The 15,681-nt window shown below is 51.8% G+C and overlaps 1 protein-coding gene across 10 annotated transcripts; it reads right to left on the bottom strand.

Annotated features, from left to right (window-relative positions):
• Positions 1–223: 223 nt before the first annotated feature.
• LRRC27 (leucine rich repeat containing 27) lies at positions 224–15,220 on the bottom strand. 10 transcript variants are annotated; one of them, XR_011740200.1, is made up of 4 exons: positions 14,734–15,220; positions 13,585–14,429; positions 9,715–9,773; positions 224–534 (listed from the first exon to the last, which is right to left on the bottom strand). XR_011740200.1 is itself a non-coding variant. In XM_071811550.1 (3 exons), the coding sequence occupies exons 1-3, from the start codon at positions 14,944–14,946 to the stop codon at positions 266–268; spliced, it is 612 nt and encodes a 203-aa protein (XP_071667651.1). In that variant the 5' UTR covers positions 14,947–15,220; the 3' UTR covers positions 224–265. The 10 variants fall into 10 exon arrangements, 1 of the variants encoding a protein (XP_071667651.1); XR_011740206.1 differs by having other exon boundaries at positions 14,300–14,429; XR_011740201.1 differs by having other exon boundaries at positions 531–596.
• Between the last annotated feature and the right edge of the window lie 461 nt (positions 15,221–15,681).

Genomic DNA, 15,681 nt, shown 5'->3' with positions numbered 1-15,681 from the left:
GACGATTTGTGGTTTCCTGCAGCAGTGCTGGGTCCCACAGCCCCGGCGGGGTCCCCGCGGCGAGTGGTGTGTGCCGCGGTCATCCCCGCGGTGAGCGGCGTGTGCCGGTGTCATCCCCGTGGCGAGTGGCGTGTGCCGGTGTCATCCCCGCGGCGAGCGGCGTGTGCCGGTGTCATCCCCGCGGCGAGCAGCATGTGCTGGTGTCATCCGTGCGGCAAGCAGCATGTGCCGGTGTCATCCGTGCGGCAAGCAGCATGTGCCGGTGTCATCCGTGCGGCAAGCAGCATGTGCCGGTGTCACCAGGGCGGCCGGGCCGGGCTGGTGCTGCACTGCTCCCCGCGCTGCGTCCCCACCACGGGCCATGTCCCGTCCCCACCGCGGGCCGTGTCCCCACCGCGGGCCGTGTCCCCTGCAGCGCTGCTCCGCTCGGCCTCTCCAGGCTCGGCTCTTCCTCTTCGTTGGGCCACTCGCCCGACAAATCCAAACCGCACTGCAGCAGCTCGCTCCAGTTCAGCTGTCCAACAGCTGCCGTTCCTGTTGGACGGGAGGGAAGGGAGACTCTGTCATCCTGCACACCAATTGAGTTGGATTTTTTCCTAAGCAAAGAACAGGATTTAGATAACATCAATCGATCAATCAGTCTAACAGAGTGGGATTTGTTGGGCTCTTTTTCTTTTAATACATGTTTTATTCTCAAGGATTTTTCACAAGTTTTAAGCAATCTGTGTTCTGGAAGAAACCACCTGTCTGTTGATGAATATGAACACAACAGCGGTTTGATAATCCACATATCTCATAATGTGGTCACCCTCCACCCAGCTTTTGATCAATTCCACCATGCAGAAGCCAGTTCAACGTTACGCTCACCCCTGCTCACGCTCAGTCCCTCGGAGGCACCCCGAGCGTGAGAGCCGCGCGTCCTCGCCAGCCAGCAGCCCCCGTGGCCTCGCTCTCTGAAGGTCCCTGTCCCTGTCACGGGTGGAGGGACCCAGGAGCGCGGCCCCGTGCCGCTGCCGGGGCCACCGAGCCCTGCGGCGCCGGCCCAGCACCGAGCGGCTGAGCGCAGCGTCCACGCGGTGGCGCAGGTTTGGACGCGGCCGTGACGAGTGCTGGGGGAACAAGGGTGGTCTGAAACAGGACACGCCAGTGGAAAATCCCGGCTCAGACTGGGATCTCTGCTCCGAGGGAAAAAATACATTGGAAATTCAGACTCGTAACGCACACACATCTAAGGATTGAGTTAAGGCTGGATATAACCCTCACTTCTTCTCTCACTTCATTTTTATAGCCTGCCAATGTGCGTTTGGGTATAAATAAGTATTACATGAGCTGCATATGACTGAATTAGAGTTCTCTGCATGATGCATAGGAGTTAAAAATATGTGCCATACATTGGAGGAAGTAAAAACCCAAAGCAAAGAGATACAATAATCATTAACATACTACAAGTGCCCAAACGCAATCTGTGAGTCAAAACAGGAAAGCTCTTCTAACATAATCAATCTAAATATGCAATGTAACGCGATGACTAAGACCGAAGTACTGATGAGAGCTTCAGCACACCTTGGGTTTCATCCCAGCTGGCATCTTAGGTTAAACACACCTAGTGTTAGCTCAGATTACATCTTTATAGGTATTAATCTTCACGTGGAACTGAACTTTGGTATTTGCGCGAAGCACGGGGAACACGTGCACCCTGCTCACCTTCCGCCGCGTGCGGACCGTGAGACGCACAGGGGTTTGGCTCCGTATAAGCGACAGATTCGGGAGGTTCCCCGACTCCTGCAGAAGAAACGCACTGGGTTTCATTTCCCCCTTCTCACACATGAGAAAAACCCCCACATCATTCCAGGGTACATCCTGTCATCCTCTCCGCGTGGCGTGCGCAGCGCTCCCGACACGCTGCTCTGCCCAGCACAGCAGATGGGCCACGGGGGAGGGAGCGCAGAGCTCCTGCGCGTTACAGAAGGTTCCCAAACTTCACGTGCAAGCCCACAGATACTAAATATTAAAGCCCATGGAATTATTTTTCTTTAAATACACCACTCTCTAAATTAACATTAAACATGGCAACACGATTAAGTTACAACACTGTTCCAGAGCATAATTTATAATGGTTTTGTTGATGCAATCTATTGTGTTTGAATTAAGCAGGACAGAATGCAATCCCACATTCTTCTGCAGACAAAAATCAGCAGAGAAAAGGCTTTTGATTAGCGGTTTTGCAGAATACTGACCAAATCCTCAAAATGTTCAAGACTGCGGATCCTGAACAGTTTAACTCCCCAGCCCACCGAGCTACTCGATCTCTCTAACGCATCGTGCGAATCTGCAGATTGCACAGACAGATTTCTCTTGCAAGTATGAAAGCCAAGCTGGGAGGACAACACAGGCGCTGCCTGAGATCCTGATGACTCAAAACGTTAAGTAAGCAGATTTTCACATACTATGTGTGCTAAAATAAATGTCCACTAATATGGAAACAATTATATAAACATGAAGCACTAGTAATGCAGCTAAATCTTGGCTATATAGAAAAATGCACTGCTCGCTCTCAAGTCATGCCAAAACGTGACATTGGAAGGTAAACAGCGGTAATTAAACAACACTACTGGGATATAATTTGTCACAAACTATAAACAAGGCCTTAAAACATGAAGATAATAATTGCATGAAGTTCTGGAAACGCATGGTTCCCTTTAAGGACATCATACATGGAACTGATATTAATTAAAAAAATCTAGTCATTATCTTTACACCCATATTTTGAGTTCATTTCCAGGGTCACGGCATCTTGAGCTGATATTTTCACATTCCACCATACAGCATTGCGTGTGGCTCATTCGTACTCTGAATCTACTGCGTTCCCGTTAATGAGCTCACGTTCGCCATCCCTGGCCCCGTCTGATACTCATGGTACCCACGCTAATTCGCCTTCATTGCAGCAAAGCATAAGCACGAGGAGAGTTCTTCTGCGGGAGCGTGCCCAGTATTCCTGTTATTAATGACTTCTGGATCTATTGGACCATAAGTAACGCAAGTTGTGTTGCATCATTTCCCCTCTGCTGACAACTCCTTAATTTTACCCTCTTAATGTAAATTTATAACTACAATACTGTGGGAAAAAAAAGAAGAAAGTGTGATAAAGAGCAAATTGTGTTTGGAGAACGAGAGCTCAAACGCAACATGGAAACACAAGCAAACGCTGTCATGCTTTGGGTAGGCGGATGAACAGTATCGAGCAGCTTGCAGAACTCAGCTCTGGTGTATGGTGTATCCAGAGCATGCTGAATCTATCAGAAGCAGCGGGTCTGTGCTTCGGGTGCTCGAGCCGGCCGGTGAGGTCCCCACGGGCAGGCAGAAGCAGCTCCCCCCGTACCCGGTGCCGTTTCCTCGGTGTCTGCAGCGCTGTGAGACCCGAACCGCTCTGTGGCCCCAGGCAGGAGCTTCGCTGACCATCTGGACTTGTTTCAGCTCCGCTTTTTTCCTGCAAGCCTGGTGCTGCGTTTCCATTGTTTGCCCACAGTCTTCTGCTAATTGAATGTCCTCTTTCATTTCCCAAACATCTCAGCTTCCCCAATATCCCTTAAAAAACCTCATCTGCCTGGGTGCTCACCCCTCCACTGCTCGTACAAGCGTCCGGCCCCTCCACGAGCCGGTTTCCCCTTAACGAAACAGCCCAGCCTTCCGCTCACGCTGCTGCTCCGCTCATCCTAAACAGCCCCTGCTGAAACTCCGTCTTCTGCTCGAACCACATCACGCCTAATTAAGGCTCCTCTCACACAAATACAACCTCTTCTCCACTCGGCGGTTTCAGGTTCGCGGTTTGATTTTCTATCACTACACTGGAGCATTTCTTTCTCCTCGTTTACCCCTTCAGACGCGCGGCTGGACAAGCCTGTTGGTGAGAGGCTCGCCAGGAAAGCCGCCCTTGGCCCGCACCGTTTCGGAACAGACCCCAGCGTACCCGGGGCGTCCGCGCCGCGCGGAGCAGCCTCCCGCGCCCAGCGCCCCGCAGGATGGGCCTGAGTCCCCTCCGCACCACGGCTTTCGGTGGAAACTCAAGGGGACAGTGTCTCAGGTTCAAGGCGGTCAGCGAAGTTACGTTTCCTGTGAAAACAGCACATTAATGATTTAGCAAACAGAACCACAGAACAGCCCAGGCTGGAAAGGACCTTGAAAGGCCATCGAGTCCAACTCTCCAGCGTTTTGAAAGGCGGGGATTTTCGGAGATATCGAGCAGCCGAGTCAGGTGAATGACTGGTATTTAGTGTGTTCTTGATTTCTATGATAATTACTATTATTAAATACGCAAATACTCTATACTCTTGTATTTCTCCCCCCGCTCGGGCTGAGTCTGCACACCCTGCCAGGCCAGGACTCGCTGGCAGCCCCCGCTCGCTGCTGAGAGGGGAACGCAGCGCAGAGCAGCCCAGACGGCTTCGGGAATCAGGTTTATGGTGGTTATTTGTATTTATAAATATTTATTATTTATGTTTCATAGAAGTAAAAATTAAATTTACAATTTTCTCTTCCTAACTAGATTTGTAGAATTAAGCAATGCTTTCAGTCAGTTTTGATTCAAACAAAAGCACAACGGTTGAAATCCATTAAATCTCTCAAAAAATAAATATATCGAGTCTCTAGAAGAAAGGTAATATCACATTTTGTCCTAACACATCTTTTCGATTGACACACGGTTTGCAATAACGTATTGAAGAAGCGCAGCACTGAAAACCACATGGAGAAGCTGGTAAATCAGAATATATGTGTCGCGTTGTACTGCTGGGGTCAGATTTCAGCCTCCACTCACAGCCCGACCGTGCAGGCTGTGCAGGTTCATCTCCCTCCCTGTGTCCGCCTGCTTCACGCAGCACGGTGTGAAAACGGTGTGCTTGCTCTTTAACGTGTTCTTGTCAAACCCCACCTGCAGAAATGGCAAAGACAATACTGATAGCACAGCTGCTGTTTGATTTTAAATTACCAGGAATTAAAGCTGAAAGGAATGTTACTAAACAAATCTTACAATGTGATTAATGACTCCATTTGGTGTAGCTTGTCTAGAAGTCGCAGCTCCAGCAGTGCTGACAAATAACTGATCAGCAGGTCAGGAAATCGGGTGTTGCCATCCCAACACCCACGAGATAAGGAAAACTCAGCTCGAATCTCAGAACCATTCTACACTTCTTTCCTCACAGACCACGGCCGGAACTCACTCTGATGTTTTAATCAGAACTATTGCTTTGCAGTCCGCTAAGGCTGAACTCAGACTGGGAACCCACGAAAGGCAGGACTGCTGGGATCGTTATTCTGAAATCGCACTGGAATTGCAGCTGAGGTGATTTAGAGAGACTGAGCAGGGGTGGGATGGAGCCACGATGTGCTGGAAGCCCTGGGGACGCATCCAGATGAAAGCGTAACCGCGCCACACGTGCGCCGCACGCCGGCTGCACACCGGACGTGGCCTTGTTTGGCTGGCAGTTCAGTGTATGAGGGAGCAATGCGGAACCAGCCCAGCAGCAGCGCCTGCAAGGACGAGAGCTCTGAGATCAGAAACAGGAGTTACGTGGTGCCACGGATCAACAGAAGCATCCCAGACAAACTACGTAGGACTAAGAAATGTGCATCAAACTGAAAATCCATGCGCAGAGACCACCTGTGCTGCTGTGCAACGATTGCTGCTGGTTCTGTGGGGAATCTGTCCAGCCAGCTCCCCCACACCGGGTGTCCGTCCAAGCAGAGCAGAGCAGAGCAGCCCCGCGCTGAACCGCCCTCTGATGGCTGCACCGCGGCCCTGACGAGCAGGAACCCCAAGACCTGGAGCAAACTGTCTGTGTTCTAGCCATCCGAATCCAAACCATTGCTACAGTTACCAGAATGCCTTCTCATACAGTCGTGATTCACAAATCAGAAAATTACTTCACACAATCGCAAAATGCAAACGCAGAAATGGAAGGACTACATTATTAACAAGAAGAAATGGCTTTGAAAATGCGCCTTGGAAAGAACTATTTGGGAATACAATTAGATTTAAAATAGTTTAGTGTGAAGAAATGGAATCTATTTTTAAGCAGAAATGATCAAAATGAATCACACAGATGACTTCAGGACTGGCAAAATGAAATCTCTTTTTGTCTCGCTGCAGAGCACTGGGGTTTGCAGCCGACGGAGGCAGCGGGGAGCCAGCCAAGCACGCAGCTCGGGCACCGCGCCGGCCGGCCCGGGGACAGCAACCGCGCCGGGGTCGTCCTCCGCAGCATCGCTTGCTTACGTTCAAACCACATCGCCACTGAGATCCCTCGGGCTTTAGCACTGCTCCTAAACCACTCTTAGGTAGGTGCAGCAATGGCTGGCGTGGGCAGCCGGGTGACCCACACTGAGCCCTGGCAGCACACAGCGTGTCCCACGGCCCCGCAGCGAGCGCACAGCACGCTGAGTCTGAGAGCACTGCTGCAAACACGGCGACTGGCAAGGAGCTCTTCATCTTCAGTAACGAAATTCAGCACACACGATAAGTGTACACAGATCAGGTGAACCAGTGTAAACACCGCAGGAACAGACACAGGTGAATAACAAAGCTGGTTTGTTACCATTCAGACTTCTGCTTCCCTTCCGAAGATTTTTCATTCATTGAACAAGCAGCTTTTAACAACAACAAAAAATAAATCCATGAATGAAGGCAAACACTGCAAATTCATTCCAGGCCTCAGTGAAAAACACACCCAAGAAAGGAAGACCAACAGTTGAGCTCAAGTTATCACAGATCATCCTCCAAACTCATCCCGGTTTACATGACAAACTTTCTGTTTGGTATTGGTGATACCGGCATCACGACCCTGGTGTTCTAATGAACGCTGCGGAGAGCAGACAAAGGACGCTGGAGCGGTCACTGCAGGATGGTGGCTCCAGCGCGCGGTGGTGCTGGCGCTGCCAGCATCACCTTCTCCTCTGGTTTTTGATGCAGGTGCTCAGGATGGCAAGTGTATGGATGAGAGAGCGATGGGGAAGGGTGGGAGGATGAGTGGGCTGGGAATTAGCTCATGAAACATGATTTTGTCAGGAAAAGCTGTCTTGTCAAAACATGAGTGTTTTGTAAAGATATATGAGATTTTGACAACCCCTTGCTGTGTCACAGCACAACTCCCAGGCTTTCTCCTGGCTTACTGGGGGGACCCCTCGCTCATCTCCCCAGGTCCCCGTGACCGAGAAGCCTGTGCTGCCTGGGACATGCAAGGGACGGTTCCACGCAGGGAAAGGAGACGCCTCTGGTACCCTGGATTAAGGCAATCCCTGCGTTGGCTCTGCGTGCTGCAGCTACAGCTCAAATCACTGCGCTGGTCCAAGTCTCACGCTGTCCACCATGGCGGGAGTCAGGTCCAAAGCAGCTCAGCTGCTGTGAGGCAGAGAGTTGTGCACGGCTCTGCACATCAGATGTGTGTACGTATACATATACACATACACACACGCATCTGTCTATATTTATTACACAATTGTGTACATGTAACTCTAGGTGGCAATGTCACGGACATACAGGCTGTGTCAAAGGAACAGACAATCCAAAGTAGGGCAGACGGCAGGACAGCATCGCGCCAGCACAACCACGCTGCCAGCCCCGTCCGGATACCTACGACTGTTAGGAACGCTGAAGTGGATGCGTGTGAGTGATGAAGGCAAACAACGCTGCGAGCCACGGCAGCAGAGCTGGCGGAGCGACGGGCCTGGCTCGGGCCAGCCCCGCAGTCCGGGCATTGCTGCGGCCGCGCTGGCGAGCGCGTGCAGGACTCGGGCAGCCGCTGCCTCCGGCCATCTGTCAGTGCTGCCCAGCAAACCCACCCGCAGCCCTGCTGCTGCGGCTGCAACAGGACCCGCAGCACTGCAGGAACCAGTGCTGCCCAGCAAACCCATCCCACAACCCTGCCGCGCTCCTGCGGCTGGAACAGGACCTGCAGCACTGCAGGAACCAGCGCTGCCCAGCAAACCCATCCCACAACCCTGCCGCGCTCCTGCGGCTGGAACAGGACCTGCAGCACTGCAGGAACCAGCGCTGCCCAGCAAACCCATCCCACAACCCTGCCGCGCTCCTGCGGCTGGAACAGGACCTGCAGCACTGCAGGAACCAGCGCTGCCCAGCAAACCCATCCCACAACCCTGCCGCGCTCCTGCGGCTGGAACAGGACCTGCAGCACTGCAGGAACCAGCGCTGCCCAGCAAACCCATCCCACGACCCTGCCGCGCTCCTGCGGCTGGAACAGGACCTGCAGCACTACAGGAACGCTGGCATCCTTTTTTGGTACCTGTCATCCATAGAGCCAGGAGAAATGGATAAGTGTCACATATGGCAGGAATTCCCTCATCTCAATACCAAGCTGGAAACCTGTAACAATCAAACTATTATGGTATAAGAGAGCCCTGATCTGTCCAGAAAACCGCAACAGATTGAACACATTTTGCTGCAGGAAGGCCACCAGTGGCCCACTCTGCTTCGAGAGACACAAGGATATTTAAATCAGCACACAATATTGTTTTGATGCAGTCACCACTGAGCTCGGGGTACGAAGAGCAGAGTTATCCCAGGAGCAGGCTGCCTATGTGAAGCACCAACTGCTGCCCTCTGTCCTTCCCTGCCTGGGCCACCAGCCATGCCTCTCCAGCAGCCGCACAGGCAACAGCGGGGCTGCCGGGGCCGCCAGCCCAGCTCCAGTTCAAGGCCACTTCCCTGCACTTTTACATGCTCTGATCCCCTGTTCAAAGCTCTCCTTCAAATAAGTTTCCTAGGAGATAGACTCCCCGTGAATGAGCCCCGTGCCAGGACGCAACCACGAGCTGAGGAGCAGGGCAGGGCTGGCAGCGCGGGTGAACTGAGGCTGAGTTGGCAGCGCCTGGACCGCAGGCGGTTCTTCCTCCCTGGCACGTACGAAGGCATCGCAGGCGTGCGGTGCACGGCACGCGGGCTGCAGGTGACCCAGCGCAGGGCTGGGAAAGGCCACAGGGATCCTGGCCTGAGCAACATGGGACCCCGAGAGCTGGAGGGGGCAGCTCTGCATGGGGAGCTGCTGGGAGCCTCACAGGGACCAGTCCAGGCTGCCCTAAAATAACCGCTAGGCAGAGAGCAAGAGGGGCAGCGTTATGGCAGCAACGCTTTCTGCAAAACCCGAGCCACGGCTCAGAGCTGGCACGGCTGCGGTGCAGCGATACCACAGCACGGAGCTTCGCAGCTCAGGCAACACCCAACGGGGATTGAAAACCCAACACTGAAGCATCCCAGGAATCCATTCTACCTGCTGTGTCTTCCTCAGCAACATTTGGTTTGGAAACACATATTATTTCAAAATACTAAAGGAGTTAGCGAAATGAAGTTACAAACTGCAAAGACAACCTCAACTGTAAGAAACTGCTGTACAAGTTCTCAGCTCTAATCATTGTTCATTATTTACGTGTTACTGCGCAGATGCCTGAGACATCTGACATTTGAGAGGTATTTTTTACTTCAGCCTTACTCAGCAGAACCATATTGAACGCTACAGGCATTTTAATAACATTTGCCCCTCTTATCAAATAATATAAGTAATTTTTCCCCCCCGTCATGGCACATTTGTGGTAAATTAAAACCGTTCTTTAGATTAATATCAAGGTATTTTAAAGTCTAACCACAGAAGTAAGCAGTAAGAGCCAAAATATATCTTTGATACCTTCAAAAAAGCAGCGAGTACTTACCAAGCTCTGCGGGCAGCTCTTTTACGGGATTCTTCTCTAAAAGCAGTGTTTTCAATTGCCTTTTCAATAAAACAGAAAAGAGTAGCAACTGTACGAGCAAAGTTCATTTATTCAAGTAGAAACACAAGAATACTTTTTCTTGCTCGTGTTTCCTGCTGCAGAACAGACCCCACAGCCCAGCCCACGCTTCCCACCGCTAACACCGCCGCTGGGAAACTGCACAGCCCAGAGCTTCTGGTACGGCAGCCTGAAGTTCGCATTTATGCCATTTATTGTACCCTGCATCAACAGTCAGTGTTTGATCTCCTTTGCAAAGCCTGCTCTCGCTTTAAAGTCTGATACGGACTGTTCCAATTATAAACACATCATCTTCAGCTGGTTATAATTTTGCTGAGCTTCAGCTGTTTGGGTCGTTGAGCACATCCCTCAGACTAAATTTGAGCTCAAACTGCTCAGCCGTTTTTGATAATGAGATGAGGAGGAAACATACCCTATTTGTATTTAATTTTGTCAACCTGTTTTTTTTAAAGCTCCAGTGTTCCTGCCATTGCAAGCAGCGCAGCAGCTTGGCATGGGTCACACACCACATTTATGTCACATAGGAGATCATTTGTTTCAATGTATATGAAGATCTCCTAACATTTAGACAAATCGCAAGCTCCTGAGCAAATATCAGTATGGCCATGGCCAGAAAACCCCTGGCATTGGTTAGTGAGCAAAACACCCAGCGCCGCTGCACGTGCTGCTGTTGGTGGGAACCACCGGGCTGTGTGTGCAGGGTCAGGGAACCCCCGGGCTCTGTGTTCAGGGTCAGGGAACCCCTAGGCTCTGTGTGCAGGGTCAGGGAACCCCCGGGCTCTGTGTGCAGGGTCAGGGAACCCCTGGGCTCTGTGTGCGGGGTCAGGGAACCCCCGGGCTCTGTGTGCAGGGTCAGGGAACCCCTGGGCTCTGTGTTCAGGGTCAGGGAACCCCCAGGCTCTGTGTGCAGGGTCAGGGAACCCCTGGGCTCTGTGTGCAGGGTCAGGGAACCCCCAGGCTCTGTGTGCAGGGTCAGGGAACCCCTCGGCTCTGTGTGTGCAGGATGAGGGAACCCCTGGGCTCTGTGTTCAGGATCAGGGAACCCCCGGGCTCTGTGTGTGCAGGATCAGGGAACCCCTGGGCTCTGTGTGTGCAGGATCAGCGAACCCCCGGGCTCTGTGTGCAGGATCAGGGAAACCCCAGGCTGTGTGTGCAGGATCAGGGAACCCCCGGGCTCTGTGTGCAGGATCAGGAAACCTCCGGGCTCTGTGTTCAGGATCAGGGAACCCCCGGGCTCTGTGTTCAGGATCGGGGACACTTTGCCCAAGCGCAGGGAGGTTCCTGTGTCCCCACTGCACACACAGCTCTGAGATGGAGACGAGGCAGCCACCACCCTTCACCTGGTTCCTAATGTCTGACTGTCTGGCAGTCTTTGAAATAGCTTTTAATATCCAGCAACACACCAGGTCAAACGGTATTCTAGAGATAAGGTGCTGGTTTTATTTACTGGTGTTGCAATTTGACTTGATTCCTGTTAAATTTCAAAGAAAACCCAAACAAACAAGGGGAAAGCTTGTTGGTTTCTGTCATAATATTTCTCTACCTCTAGGAAAGCAAACAAACTCAACGTTTTGGCAGCTGCTCAACACCGGATTAACATTTGTGGCAATATTCTAAAACATTTCAATGCAGTCAAAAACTGAAAGCAGCGTATTCATGTTCCCATTTTCGAAGTGGAGCATTGAATCGCATTTAGAGCAAAAAGAACGAACTGAAAGTCAGAGGCAAAAGCTTGTTCTTGCCAGCTTGTGCCCCAATGCACTGTCTGCAGCAGAGAAGCGTTAGTGGTACCTTCACTCCCTATAGGGAGAAGTGTTAGTGGTACCTTCGCTCCCTATAGAGAGAAGCGTTAGTGGTACCTTCACTCCCTATAGGGAGAAGCGTTAGTGGTACCTTCACTCCCTATAGAGAGAAGCGTTAGTGGTACCTTCGCTCCCTAGAGAGAGAAGCGTTAATGGTACCTTCGCTCCCTATAGGGAGAAGTGTTAGTGGTACCTTCGCTCCCTATAGAGAGAAGCGTTAGTGGTACCTTCACTCCCTATAGAGAGAAGCGTTAGTGGTACCTTCGCTCCCTATAGAGAGAAGCATTAGTGATACCTTCACTCCCTATAGAGAGAAGCGTTAGTGGTACCTTCACTCCCTATAGAGAGAAGCGTTAGTGGTACCTTCACTCCCTATAGAGAGAAGCGTTAGTGGTACCTTCACTCCCTATAGGGAGAAGCGTTAGTGGTACCTTCACTTCCTATAGAGAGAAGCGTTAGTGGTACCTTCACTCCCTATAGGGAGAAGCATTAGTGGTACCTTCACTTCCTATAGAGAGAAGCGTTAGTGGTACCTTCGCTCCCTATAGAGAGAAGCGTTAATGGTACCTTCGCTCCCTATAGGGAGAAGTGTTAGTGGTACCTTCGCTCCCTATAGAGAGAAGCGTTGGTGGTACCTTCACTCCCTATAGAGAGAAGCGTTAGTGGTACCTTCGCTCCCTATAGGGAGAAGTGTTAGTGGTACCTTCGCTCCCTATAGAGAGAAGCGTTGGTGGTACCTTCACTCCCTATAGAGAGAAGCGTTAGTGGTACCTTCGCTCCCTATAGGGAGAAGTGTTAGTGGTACCTTCGCTCCCTATAGAGAGAAGCGTTGGTGGTACCTTCACTCCCTATAGAGAGAAGCGTTAGTGGTACCTTCGCTCCCTATAGGGAGAAGCGTTAGTGGTACCTTCACTCCCTATAGAGAGAAGCGTTGGTGGTACCTTCACTCCCTATAGAGAGAAGCGTTAATGGTACCTTCGCTCCCTATAGGGAGAAGTGTTAGTGGTACCTTCGCTCCCTATAGAGAGAAGCGTTGGTGGTACCTTCACTCCCTATAGAGAGAAGCGTTAGTGGTACCTTCACTCCCTATAGAGAGAAGCGTTAGTGGTACCTTCGCTCCCTGTACAGAGAAGTGTTAGTGGTACCTTCGCTCCCTATAGAGAGTAGCATTAGTGGTACCTTCGCTCCCTATAGAGAGAAGCGTTAGTGGTACCTTCGCTCCCTAGAGAGAGAAGCATTAGTGGTACCTTCGCTCCCTATAGAGAGTAGCATTAGTGGTACCTTCGCTCCCTATAGAGAGTAGCATTAGTGGTACCTTCGCTCCCTATAGAGAGAAGCATTAGTGGTACCCCCGCTCCCCGCGCACCGTGTCCACACTGAGGCAATGCTTTCGTTTGAGCTGGAGACGCTCTAATCAGAATAGCTATTAAAATCAGTGGAGGTTCATGAATGGCTTGCTCACCCCATCTACCCTCCAGCTAGCACTGTACTTCATTGAGTCTCTGCTTTCGATAAAAACTGACACTTTCGGATGCTTCTAGAAAATAATACCCAGAAAATTCCCAACCATCATAAAATTCAGCTTATTCCCCGACATGTAATAAGGATAAAATTAAACTAAGTAGTATTCAGTGGCTATTTCTGATGGGCATTTTCCAAAAGCTGAGCTGCTGTTTGAAGCGGAAAATCACAAACGAGATAAAGCAGAATACAGGCAGGGACTAAGGACCGACACATTTTGAGGCAGATACACACAGGGAATGTCTCAATCTCGAGGGATTTCAACCGCTTATAGAATGGTGATCATATAGTTACAAACCATACTAAAATACTATTGGTCCTGTCCAATTTAAAAATAATTTGCGGATTTGATTTGAGAACATCATTAAACTTGACATTTTTTGGCTGTTTTTAGAGGCATAAACTTCATTTACTGTATTTTTCTATGTCATGATTCACAAACAAGGGATCTTAAAACACCTTTAAGTACCTCGTTCAAGCACACGATGCCATGACGTTGTTCTTGTTTTGATTGGGGAAAATCCTGTCGCCTATGCCGTTCAAGGCGGCCTCCTCTTCCTCCTCATGGAAAGGGTTCTTCTAGAACCACAGCCACCAGCAGACTGTCCCGTGCTGCTCTGGTTTTCCTCCCAGTAACAAAATCCTTTTCTTTGTTGCTGTTGATTACCATGCATTGTGATTCTTGGGCTTCCGGAGTGAGAAGCAAGGAATTGTCCAAGGGCAATAAAAAACCTGGTGAGACGTTGGTTCTGGTGATCGTGGCCAGAGCCCCTCTCAGGGTCACAGCGATTCGGGTACGTTCTTGGACTAAACCGCCCTCCGTTGTCACGCAGGAGCGACAGGAGCTTTGCAACTGCAGGTCCCCGCTTTCACCTCACCCACAGCACTGCAGAAGTCATCTACAGCCATTGCACCCAAAACGGTGCGGAACTCGTGGAAAGAATAACAGGTCCTACATCTCTAAGTGTGAGAGAGTTCAGAAATTCGCCATGCAATATTAATTGGAACTTTCGGTTCATCTGAGCTCTAGTAAACAAAACTAAGCTTATTTACCTCTGTCCTGCACTGAGGTCGACATGAAACAAAAGCTTACAGAACTCTCGCTGCTATAATGAAATTACAGTAAGACAAATAGGAGACAAATACGATTGTTATTAAATTATCTGCATGGGCAGTGATCTTACCTGTGGTGCCCCGTTCCAGGAGGAAGAGCTGTAATCTTGTTATACCGCAGATCCAGCCAGACGAGATGCGGCAGCTTTTGAAATAAATCCTGGGAATCGTTGATATGACATTTCTTTCCAGATGAAAGTACTGAGAGAGAAAAACACAAACGTCTTCTAAACCCAGAAAGACAAGGGCCATTCCTTGCAGTGCGAAATGTCTGATGTGAACACTGGAAACTGCTCTGTGTTTGTGGAGAGGACACTGTTAAAGGGGATTAAGGAGCACGACTCCATAAATTACAAAAGGAAGTGATTTATTGAAGTTTTTCTTAAAAACCAAACAGGGATGAAAGCTCACAGCCGAGAACCTGTGTCTTTTCCACGCACTGACAGAGCAGCGAGCCCGCCCTGCCCGGCGCGGTGCTCAGGACCACTCGGAACAAGTGCCTCACCTTTATGCTGGGCTGTCTATAGATTTCCTCAGTAAGATGCTTAATATTTTTCCTGCTGACATCGAGAGTGCTTGAAGATGACAACAGACACTGTGCAACAGCTTTCCTGATCTCTCCTGGTGAACTGGAACCCGGCGGGTTTCCCTTCTCGAGGTGTTCACCCCTGAAGTTGTCCCCGTGGGCGCTGAGCCCCTCAGAGCCGCTGTCACCCATCGCTCAGCACCCCCAAACAGCCCGAACTCCAGCCGGCGGGCTGCAGGCTGGAGCTGAGAAATACGGCAGTGTGCTCTGGAAAGGGAACACGCACACAGCAAGCCTCTCGTGTAGATCAGACATTTGCAGATTATCCCCGGTGACCAGCATTTTCATATGATGCAGCCCGGGTGCTCGGCTGTTCTGCTCGCCTGCAGGCCCGGGAGCACACACCGCTCCACCGAGCCCCCCCGGCGGCTCCGCGGCTCCGGCTGCCCGGGCGGGAGCGGCTGCGGGGGGCGCCCCGGCTGGCGGCGGCTGCGGGCTCGCCCCGGCCCCGGCGGCCTCGCACGGAGGCGCCGCCCCGGCCCCGCACAGCGCCCGTGCGGCCCGGGGCCGCGGTGAGCTCCTGGGGCAGGCCGGGCCGCCGCGGGCTGCGGGCGGCTGGAGGCGCCGCTCGCCGGGCCGCGTCCCTATGGCAACGGGCAGGGCCGCGTCTCCATGGCAACGGGCAAACGGGCAGGGCCGCGTCTCCATGGCAACGGGCAAACGGGCAGGGCCGCGTCTCCATGGCAGCGGGCAGGGGGCAGCGGGCAGGGGGCAGCGGGCAGGGGGCAGCGGACAGGGCGGCAGCCGTCAAGGGGCAGCGGACAGGGCGGCAGTGGGCAGGGGGCAGCGGGCAGGGGGCAGCGGGCAGGGCGGCAGCGGGCAGGGCCGCTCCCCGGCCGTGCTGCATTCCGGGTACGGGCACCGGGT

The sequence above is a fragment of the Patagioenas fasciata genome, chromosome 8 (genome assembly GCF_037038585.1).
Source record: "Patagioenas fasciata isolate bPatFas1 chromosome 8, bPatFas1.hap1, whole genome shotgun sequence".
NCBI classification, from domain to species: domain Eukaryota; kingdom Metazoa; phylum Chordata; class Aves; order Columbiformes; family Columbidae; genus Patagioenas; species Patagioenas fasciata.
The sequence above is the reverse complement of the archived record's forward strand: the minus strand, read 5'-3'. Positions and strand labels throughout refer to the sequence as shown.